General features: G+C 53.9%; 1 protein-coding gene across 1 annotated transcript in view; it reads left to right on the forward strand.

Annotated features, from left to right (window-relative positions):
* The window catches only part of LOC310819471 (SH3 and multiple ankyrin repeat domains protein 2-like), a gene marked incomplete at its 3' end in the record, with an annotated part of 107,786 nt that overhangs the window by 30,369 nt on the left and 66,067 nt on the right, over positions 1 to 11,350 (forward strand). The window contains exons 2-5 of the mRNA XM_083690776.1: positions 870 to 1,109; positions 4,887 to 5,090; positions 5,781 to 5,852; positions 10,193 to 10,301. Coding sequence (XP_083546902.1) covers positions 894 to 1,109; positions 4,887 to 5,090; positions 5,781 to 5,852; positions 10,193 to 10,301 — 601 coding nt within the window. The 5' untranslated portion in view covers positions 870 to 893. The remainder of the gene's footprint in view (positions 1 to 869; positions 1,110 to 4,886; positions 5,091 to 5,780; positions 5,853 to 10,192; positions 10,302 to 11,350) is intronic.

Raw genomic sequence — 11,350 nt, forward strand, 5'->3', positions numbered from 1 at the left:
GAGACCAGAGCTAGAAGCAGACAGACTAACCAGAATAAATGATGAATGCCCTCGATGGAACAGATGTTACCAAGGTAACAACACATGTCTGTCCCGTCAGAGCTCCAGGTGATGGTGTCATGCTCAAGCCTTATTGGTTCAGAGTGATGAGGTGCCTCCACCGTGATCCACTCTTGTCTCCTACTTCTGCTGGAGGAAAAATGGAGATTGTCTTGACGTGGTTCAGGTGTGTGTGTGTGTGTGTGTGTGTATGCTTGCGTGTGTGTCCTTCAGTGGGCTGAGAAACAGAGTCTTGACATGGTTCAGGTGTGTGTGTGTGTGTGTCCTTCAGGGGGCTGAGAAGCAGGAGAGTCTTGGCATGGTTCAGGTGTGTGTGTGTGTGTGTGTGTGTGTCCTTCAGGGGGCTGAGAAGCAGGAGAGTCTTGCTGTGGAGTGTGTGTGAGGAGGATGGAGATATATCTCCCTGGTTCACCTTTCATAGTTCATTGAACCCAGCAGCATTTCGCCTGTCTCTGTGCTAACTCATTATCTGTCCTCCCTCCCTCCTTCCCTCCTCCCCCCCTCCCTCTCTCCCTTCTCCTCTCTCCCTCCCTTCTCCTCCCTCCCTCCCTCCCTCCTCCCCCCCTCCCTCTCTCCCTCCTCCCTCCCTCCCTTCCTCCTACTCCCTCCCTCCCTCCTACTCCCCCCCTCCCTCTCTCCCTCCCTTCCTCCTACTCCCTTCCCCCCCCTCCCTCCCTCCCTCTCTCCCTCCTCCCTCCTCCCCCCCCCCTCCCTCCCTCCCTCCTACTCCCCTCCTCCCTCCTCCCTCCCTCTCTCCCTCCTCCCTCCTCCCTCCTCCTCCTCCCTCCCTCCCCCCCTCCTCCCTGCAGCTGAATTCGTCGGGCCTGCTGAACATGCCTCGGAGTCCCACGTCCAGTGAGGATGAGATGGCCCAGAGCTGCTCAGAGTACTCCGAGGACTCCGGCTCAGACAGCTCCCGTGAGGAGACCATCTACCAGACCATAAGGGCCCCCGCCGCGCCCGAGCCCGAGCCCGCCCCCAGCCGCATGGACGACGTACACACACACTCGCTCGTCATACGAGTGGCCATCCCCGACCTGCAGCAGACGGTGAGGGAACTCTCTCTTCTGTGTGTGTGTGTGTGTTTGGGGGGGAGGGTGTGTGTGTGCGGGTGTGTGTTTTGTATGTGTGTGTGTGTGTGTGTGTGTGTGCGTGCGTGTGTGTACGTCAGGGATACATTATCCATGTCAGTGTGTGGGAGTTTCTGCTTGAGGTAGAGAAAAGGCCTGCTGTTTGATCACTTCACGAAGCGGATGTCCACTGTGTTAAAGCAGTTTAAAGAAGGATGGAGGATTCATGGCAGTGAGCCTTAGATGTAAGCCGGCTATCTGGCCATCTATTATCCCCCACGCGAGGCCTTCCTCTCGCCTGTCAGAGCGCACGCGCCGTGTGAACGCGTCGTGGGCGTCGGCTGGGGGGTTGCCGTGTAGACCTTTTCCTCATGGGGGGAGCTCCTGTTATCTCTGGCTTCAGGTCTGTGAGGCTACATCTTAACAGTCCCTCGTAAAGACCTCTTCACTCCAACTACCCCCCCTGTACTAACCCCAACCCCAACCCTTGAGACCTCTTCACCCCCACTTCCCCCCTATACAAATTCTCTCCTGTTAATACAAACAAAAAAATATAGGCTTCTGGCATTACGACTGCCAATGGCCCCTGGTGTGAGCATTGATTACTTTGTCTCATGATGACTGTTGGATAGAGACTTACTTGAACAAATGTATTTGTTGTAAGTCGCTTTGGATAAAGGCGCCTGCTAAATTCAGACAAGAAGACAGACAAGGGACTGAGCGGTGTGTTCTGTAGGTCCAGCGCTCCAGCTGGCCTGGATTTGACTATACCACCAAAACCAAACAGTACATATAATCCCTGGTCTATAGGCAGCATAGTGATGACTGCCAGGACGCCCACAGGCATGTTTAATGTGTTTCCTGGAGCATCAAAAGCTTCCCACAGACCACATGAGAGAGAGAGAGAGAGAGAGAGAGAGAGAGAGAGAGAGAGAGAGAGAGGTTAGTGCTGTGCTCTCCGTTGGTAGAGCACGGCACTAACAACACTTAGGTTGTGGGTTCGATTCCCACTGGGACCATATATACTGAAAAGTGTATGCACTCACTGCAATGTAACTCGCTTTGGATAAAAGGTGTCAGCTAAGTGGCGTGTATATAAAGAGCGAGGGAAAGAGAGAAAGTGAGGGAAAGAGAGAGAAGAAAACAGAGCTGGCACACAGTGGTAATTACCCTCGCTAAAACACCTGGTCTCTGCCCCCCTGTCATCCACCCGCAACTCCTCCTCTTCTATATACATCTCTAATTCTCTCTCTCTCTCTCTCTCTGTCTGTGCGTGTGTGTGAAGTTGGGCGACACAGTGGGAGTAAATCTCAGGGACAATTAGTGTCGATCTGCAGATGAACCTGTGAACAGATGATATAATTAATTTGAGAAAAAGGTACAGTACAGCGTGATCACCAGTGTGTCTGCTCTGTTTGTGTCCAAACTTTTGACTGGTGCTGTAGGTCAACATACACGCTAACACTCTTTTGCAGTCATGTTTTACTCACAGGAGCTTTAGAACCTTTCGCTTTTCCACAAGTTTCCTCTGGAACGTTCCATTTCCAGCTTCCAGCTCTGAGGTGAATCTGTGTTGGCATGTGAAAGGATGGAAATGGAGCACAATGTAGCTGGATGGAGATTAGCTCCACAGTAATAAACAACTACAGCTCCGTTGGAGCGGACAGCGGCCCTATCAGTCTGGGAACAGCCAACACAGATGCCAGACATCTGTTTCTGTATACCTCCGTCCCTCCATCCCCTCCCTCTACCCCTCCGTCCCTCCGTCCCTCCATCCCCTCCCTCTACCCCTCCGTCCCTCCGTCCCTCCATCCCCTCCCTCTACCCCTCCGTCCCTCCGTCCCTCCATCCCCTCCCTCTACCCCTCCGCCCTCTCCCTCATCCCCTCCCTCTACCCCTCCGCCCTCTCCCTCCATCCCCTCCCTCTACCCCTCCGTCCTCTCCCTCCGCCCTCTCCCTCATCCCCTCCCTCTACCCCTCCACCCTCTCCCTCCGCCCTCTCCCTCCATCCCCTCCCTCTACCCCTCCACCCTCTCCCTCCGTCCTCTCCCTCCGCCCTCTCCCTCATCCCCTCCCTCTACCCCTCTGCCAGACAGGGGGATTATGGGTAGGCAGAGTGTTGATCCTCTGGCCTTTATCACAGGCGCAGGTCCGCAATCACCAGCTGAGCAGCAGATATGGAGGTAAACACACACACACACACACACACACACACGCAAACACACGCACACACGCAAACACACGCACAGACATGCGCGCACACACACACACTCGCGCGCACACACACGCATGCACACGCACACACACGCAAACACACGCACAGACATGCGCGCACACACACACACTTGCACGCACGCACACACACACACACGCACGCACACACGCATATATGCACAAGCCTACGCGCATGCACACACACACTTGCACGCACGCACACACACAGACACACACGCACGCACGCATATATGCACAAGCCTACGCGCATGCACACACACACACACACACACGCACACACACTCTGAATGTCGTTCCCCGTAAGCAGTAATCCTGTCTGATTGACGGTGCTGTATGGTGTGTGTTTATTCAGCTCGGGGTAATCTGCCTCCGTGCAGGAGAGTAGGTCAGCTGTGTGCTGCGAGTCCTGCTAGCGTCGCGGCTAACGCTAGGGCGCTGAGCATACAGGAAACAAAAGCTCCCGATGGCGTTCTGTCTGGAAACACAATACGTGACTAATAAGCTACACTAGTAGTGTGATTTCTACCCCCGTGCCCGGCTGATGAGCTGGCCATGCCACTGGTACAGGCAGCCTGGCTGATGAGCTGGCCATGCCACTGGTACAAACAGCGGAGGTCTGACTCATAGTAGCACCTCCCGTAATCACATGTGAGTCATGATGTCACAGAGGTTAGCCATTCTGGAACAGGCGACATTTCTTTCCGTCCAATACACAATAAATCAAATCAAATCCTTGTCATGTACATCGCATACAGCCGTAACTGATGTGGTGAAATGCTTCGGGATCTTGCTCCTCGATCAACAACAGTCAACAAATCAACAGTACAATATAATATAGTAATAATAAACCAGTGACAGTAGGAGTGCATCAGGGTGTAGTGTAGGTAGCAGTAATGACTAATAATAATACAATGTCAAATGTATGTAGCGGCAATTTACGGTAATAGTGCAAAGGTGCAATGAAAGTAGTGGCAATAATTATCTGATAAAATCCCCAACAACAACAACAACAACAGCAACAACAACAACAGCAGCAACAACAACAGCAGCAGTGGTGGTTCATTACCAGGGAGAGGGTGAGGGGGGGTCACAGTCACTAGGGGAGACAGGGGGGAGTGTGTGTGCTCTTAACGGGGGTCCGTGTGTGTTTCCCTGTGCCAGGCCAGCCGCTGAACACCAGTGTGTCTGCTCTGCTTTTAAGCCACTTTTCTCTCTGACCTCCCTCCCCCTCCACCGTCACCCTCCCTGTTTCCAACACCCTCTTATCCTCCCCCTCTCCCCCATCTCTTTATCTCCCCCCCTCCCTCTATCTCCCCCACCCTCTATCTCCCCTCCCTCCTTTTCTCCCTCTCCCTCTACACCCCCCACCCTCTATCCCCCTCCCTCTATCTCCCCCTCTCCCTATCTCCCATTCTCCCTGTTTCCAACACCCTCTTTTCCTCCTCCCTCTCCCCCATCTCCTTATCTCCCCCTCTTCCTATCTCCCCCTCCCCCTCCCCCCCCTCCCCCCCCCCCGTTTAGAAATGTATGCGTTTCAACCCGGACGCCACGGTGTGGGTGGCAAAGCAGCGAATCCTGTGCACTCTGAGCCAGAGCCTGAAGGATGTCCTGAACTACGGCCTCTTCCAGCCCGCCTCCAACGGGCGCCACGGCAAGTTCCTGGACGAGGAGCGCCTGCTCAAGGAGTACCCTCAGCCAATCAGCAAGGGCGTCCCGTCCCTAGAGGTACGGTACCGTGGAGCTGTCCAGCCGCCGCGGCCGCTGCCAATGAGGTGACATCACAGGGGGCAGGTTCATTAATCAATGCAGCGGGTCGATAGAGGCGGTCCGCTGCTGGGGAAGAGGTCGCGTCTCGGGTGACTCTTGAGATGCGTTGTCCCCTTTGTCCCATTTATCAGGACAACTGAAGTCCCCCCAGACGTGACCGTGTGACGCAACATATATCAAACACCGTCTCATGTGCAGTATCCCCAGGGGAGGCTGGCGGAGGTAGAAATCAGAGGACGGGCTCATTGTAATGCATGGTATGGAATGAGGAATGGTATCAAACTCCACTGGTATGCCTGACCCCAGTCTCTCCTCTCCTCCTCTCCTCTCCTCCTCTCCTCTCTCTCCTCCTCTCCTCTCTCTCCTCCTCTCTTCCTCTCCTCTCCTCCTCTCCTCTCTCTCCTCTCTCTCCTCCTCTCCTCCTCTCCTCTCTCTCCTCCTCTCCTCTCCTCTCTCTCCTCTCCTGTTCTCCTCCTCTCTCTCCTCCTCTCCTCTCCTCCTCACCTCCTCTCCTCTCCTCTCTCTCCTCCTCTCCTCCTCTCCTCTCCTCCCTCTCCTCCTCACCTCCTCTCCTCTCCTCCTCACCTCCTCTCCTCTCCTCTCTCTCCTCCTCTCCTCCTCTCCTCCTCTCTCTTCCCTCCTTCACAGTTCCGCTACAAGAGCAGGGTGTACAAACAGCCCCTGGGAGACGAGAAACTGATGGCCAAACTTCACACGAAGGTGAGCATCAACCTCACACACACACACACACACACACACACACACACACACACACACATGCACGTACATGCACACACACACGCATACACGCCCCCCTCCTAATAAACCTCCACCCTATGACCATGGTATTCCCTCTCTCTCTCTCTCTCTCTCACACACACACACACTCTACCTCTCATCCACCCCATCATTTTCTCCCTGTCTTCATGGGAAACCCAGCCATAAAACCACACACTGTCCTCTCCTGAGTCCACCCACCTCTGCATGTACAGCACAGGTTCTCTAGTAGAGGCTCTGTAGTGTGGGCTTGGCCCAGGAGGAGGGGGGGGGCGGGGGGGGGGGGGGGGGGGGACAGGAGGAGGGGGGGGCAGCGCGGGTGTGTGTCTGGCAGGCCATGGATGACTGCACAGCGGGACCACGGTGGTCAGGTAGACGGACTGAGGGAGGATTCTGCTCTGATTCCACATTAGGTGACATGATGAGAGAGCAGGGGGGAGGGAGGGGGGAGGGAGGGGGGAGGCAGGGGGGAGGGAGGCAGGGGATGATTAGACAGGATGTTGTACCTCTCCTAATAACCAGCTGGTATATCACTGCAGGAGCACTGGGAGGACACACACACACACAAACACACACACACACACACTTGCGAACACACGCACACACACACTCGCGTACACACACACACACATGCGTACACACACACACACACACACACACACACACACACACACACTAACAAACATGTGTCTCCCAATCTGTGTTGCTGCTGTCACCTGTTACCTCTGGGTTCCTGTCTGCATAAGAACCAGCTCATTTAGGTGTCTGCCACTTTATCCCTTTTCATCCCTGTCTTTTATTCATTCATTCATTCGTTCTTTCTTTCTTTCTTTTTCTGGACTGAGCAGGTTTGAAGATGTAATCCTGTTAGTGAAGCCGTCTGGTGCTCTACGGTTGGCTGGAGGGAGCCAATCAGACGCCAGACGACCCATCTCCTCTGTTCTACTCCGTCTCCTTCCCTCCACGGCTCCCTCTCCCTCTCCCTCCTTCTCCCTCTCCTCCTCCTCTCCCTCATCTACCGTAGTCATCACTCCTTCACAAGGCCCGCTGTCACTCTCCCTCCCTCTTCCTCTCCCTCTCCTTCTCCTTCTCCCTTTCCCGCTCCCTCTCTCCCTCTCCTTCTCCCTCCCTTTCCCTCTCCTTCTCCTTCTCCCTCCCTCTCCCTCTCCCTCTCCTTCTCCTTCTCCTTCTCCCTCCCTCTCCCTCCCTCTCCCTTAGGACCTTCTCGGATTCTCCTCCTTCTCCCCCGTCCCCCTCTCTCTCTCTCTCTCTCTCTCTCTCTCCCCCGTCTCCCTCTCTCTCTCTCTCTCTCTCTCTCTCCCCCGTCTCTCTCTCTCTCCCCCGTCTCCCTCTCTCTCTCTCTCCCCCGTCTCCCTCTCTCTCTCTCTTTCTCTCTCTCTCTCTCTCCGTTATGTTCTCCTTCTCCTCTCCTCCTCAGCCATGATGTTACCATGGTGGACAGTAATGAGGGTACTCGGCCAATGGCGTGGGCCCTCTTGACATTTGCAGGCATACAATTGGTTGGGGCTCGCAATGGTGGTGGTTGATTGGTTGTTTCCTCCCAGTGATGGTACAGTACGTACCGTAGGGGGCATTAAATATGGAGGACCAATTTGTTCTGATTCAAACAGCATTTCATATGCAGGACCAATTTGTTCCGATTCAGCCACACTGTCTACTGTCAAGCAAAATACATTTGTGATAATTGCATTTTTGTCATAGTGGGCTATTCAGTTAATTTAGTCACGGTATGGCGTTCACTCCCTGTTATAACACCTTTATGTAGGGCTTACGAAGGAGGGTTCAAGTGAAGTGTCGCCATAGTGTTTCATAAGGTATAGCAGGGGTCTGTCAGGTTGATACAAGCCACACTGTACATCAAAGGGTCTTTTTGAAGCATTAATAGTTGATGTCTTTCTGCGCTGAACGATACCTTGGTGCTTTGGGTTGTACAGCTATGGATGGAGCTGCTCCAGGCTCTCTGCCCCGTGACAGATGACATTTCTGGGTCAGGAGCGAAGGCCTGGCCCCTGATGGCTCTGGAGAGAGAGAGAGAGGGAGAGAGAGAGGGAGAGGGAGAGAGAGGGAGAGAGAGAAAGAGAGGAGAGAGAGAGAAAGAGAAAGAGAGAGGGAGAAAGAGAGGGAGAAAGAGAGAGAGAGGTCAAACCTGTCCCTGGTCTTAAATGCCACGTCCACACTCCTGGCATTTTACGACTTTTAACCACGCTCGATCACAAATAGTTTTTTAGCCGGGTTCCGGAATTGGAATGTTTGAAGGCGAGAGGAACAGGACATGACCGCGATGTGAAAGCCACGGTTCTGTGACAGGGTTACGGCAAGCCCATTAGGCCAACAAGCGTTGGTGGAGTCGGGGAGGAAGGATCCAAATTGAGGTCTGACGAGTTGGGATGCTGTGGCAGTTGAGGGAATTGGCATGTGAATTATTCAAGCTTAGCATTTCCTGTGTGCCACCTGTGCCCAGCAAAAGAGAGAGAGGGAGAGAGAGAGAGAGAGAGAGAGAGAGGGAGGGAGGGGGAGAGAGAGAAAAAAAGAGAGAGAGAGAGAGACACACACACACACACACACACACACACAGCGAAGCGCTAACAATGCTACTGTATGTACTGTGTGTTACAGACACTGAACCAAGCACACACACACACACACACACACACACACACACACACACACACACACACTTCAACAGCATGTAGTCCCTTGGCCAATGTCAACCTAGATGGATACGGACAGAAACAGAAACAGTGGCCATCAGTCATTGGTCCACATTTCCTGACGCCAGAGGAACTTCATGGAGAAGAAAGAGGGAGAAGAAGAAGAAGGGAGGGAAAGATGGAGGGAACGACTGAGAGGCGGGGAAGAGAGAGAGAGAGAGAGAGAGAGTGAGAGATAAAGAAAGAGAGACAGAGATAGTAGGACTCCTGCTGCCTTTTCTAACGACACCATATCAGCGACTGTGGTGGAACAGTTTCACATCCGTCTCAAATCATACCCTGCTGAGCTGTGACTTTTCCTCTCTATATAGATATCTATATATCTCCTTCTCTCGCTCCTCTCCTCTCTCCCCCTCCTCTCCCCCTCCTCTCTCCCTCTCCTCTCCCCCTCCTCTCCCCCCCTCCTCTCCCCCTCCTCTCCCCCCCTCCTCTCCCCCTCTCCTCTCCCACCCTCCTCTCTCCCCCTCCTCTCTCCCTCTCCTCTCCCCCCCTCTCCCCCCCTCCTCTCTCCCTCTCCTCTCCCCCCCTCTCCCCCCCTCCTCTCCCCCTCTCCTCTCCCACCCTCCTCTCTCCCCTTCCTCTCCCCCCCTTCTCCTCTCCCCCCATCCTCCTCTCCCCCCCTCCTCTCTCCCCTTCCTCTCTCCCCCTCCTCTCCCCCTCCTCTCCCCCCTCCTCTCTCCCCCTCCTCTCCCCCTCTCCTCTCTCCCCTTCCTCTCCCCCTCCTCTCCCCCCCCCCCTCCTCTCTCCATCTGGTTGGGTACAGTATGTTGGTGAACAGCACATAGTGAGACTCAAACCAAGGAGGCCATGTTTTCCTGGGGACCTCTGGAGATCTCCTTCCCTCCTTGTCGCCCATCCCACCACTCCTTCTTTCTTCCCCTCCTCCCGTCCAGCTTTCATCCTTCGCTCACCGTTGGTTCTCTCTCTCTTTCTGTTCACCCCTTTTTTTTTTTTTTTTTCTGCCCTCACCAAGTTCCCTCTCCTTCTCCATTCATGCACTTCTTCACCTCTTTCCTCTTTCCTTTCTCCTCTAACATATTCATTTATTCCTCTTGTCCTCTTTTCCTCTCCTCCTCTCCTCCTCTCCTCCTGTCCTCCTCCTCTCCCAGTGTTCAGGGAGCTGCTCCCTTATCTATTTTTATCTGGCCTGGAAAACAGATGAGAACACTGGTGTGCACTCCACACCCCAATCATTCAATCTCTCTCTCTCTCTTTCTCTCTCTCTCTGTCTCTCTCTGTCTCTCTCTCTCCCCTCCCTGTCTCTCTCCCTGTCTCTCTCTCTCTTTCTCTCTCTCTCTCACTCTCTCTCTCTCTCCCTCCCTGTCTCTCTCCCTGTCTCTCTCTCTTTCTCTCTCTTTGTCTGTCTCTCTCTCTCTTTCTCTCTCTCCCTCTCTCACTCTCTCTCTCTCTCTCTCTCTCTCTTTGTTTCTCTCTCTCTGTCTCTCTCTCTCCCACTCGGCCTCTATGTCTCTCCCCCTTTTCCCCGTTCCTCTCTCCTCCTCTCTCCTCCTCTCTCCTGACTCTTCTGCCGTTCTCTCTCTCCATCTGTAGGCCAACCTGCGGAGGTTCATGGACCACATCCAGCACCATCAGCTGGACAAAGTGGCCAAGCTGCTGGAGAGAGGGCTGGATCCCAACTACCAAGACTCAGACACCGGAGGTAGTACACACACACACACACACACAGACACGCACACACACACACACACACACACACCACACACACACACACACACACAGTGAGCCATTATTGTTTTCTCTATCCAATGCTGCAGGCATCCAAATATTGTTCATACACACACACACACACACACACTGTACACAACATTGGCAGATGGCTTGACATAACCACGCTGAGAGAGACCCCTATGGGTAAGCCTGATCCCCCCCCCCCCTCCCCCCGACTCTGTGGTCAATCACATCGACAGGAGGGTGGAGATAAGCCTCCCCCTGGGGAGCCAGGGCGACAGGGGGCAACAGGGGCAACAGGGGGCAACAAGACATGTTGGAGGGGTGTTCTGAGGTTACAGCAGGAGCAAGCCTTTCAGACGTTCTTCATCTCGACCTCCATTTTATTGAATTGATCACCACTGTTGGGAACCAAACATCGGAGGCTGACGTAGGTGGAAATGGGAGGACAATGATTCCCGTCCTCCGATTTCTACCTCCGCCAGCCTCCCCTGGTAGTGAGTGAACTGAGAAGGAGGCATCAGGTGAAGAGGTGGGTCAGGAGGGTGTGTAGAATGAGTGCACTTTCAGAGCCCTTAAACCAATCAAATCTGAGTGGATTCAGACAGTTTTCTTTAATTGGAACTGAACAAGCTTTATATATGCAGAGGGAACGGGACGGGGGGGGGGCGTGGGGGGGGGGGGGGGGGTGCTGCTAGGCTTATTAGCCTAGAGTTGAGTTGAAGGGGTAGTAATGAGATGTTAGGCTGGATGGGCAGGGGGATCACACACTTTTGTAGAATAAATACTCAATTATCAAGAAAGCCTGGCTATTGATTTCTGCTTTCCAAACACACACACACACACACACATGCGCGCACACGGAAACACACACACACACAAGAGTGCGCCGGATGATTGATTGTGTGTGTGTGTGTGTGTGTGTGTGTGTGTGTGTGTGTGTGTGTGTGTGTGTGTGTGTGTGTGTGTGTGTGTGTGTGTGTGTGTGTGTGAGAGTGTGTGAGTGTGTGTGACACTCAC

Source organism: Argentina silus (genome assembly GCF_951799395.1).
Source record: "Argentina silus genome assembly, chromosome: 19".
In the NCBI taxonomy this organism is placed as follows: Eukaryota; Metazoa; Chordata; class Actinopteri; order Argentiniformes; family Argentinidae; genus Argentina; species Argentina silus.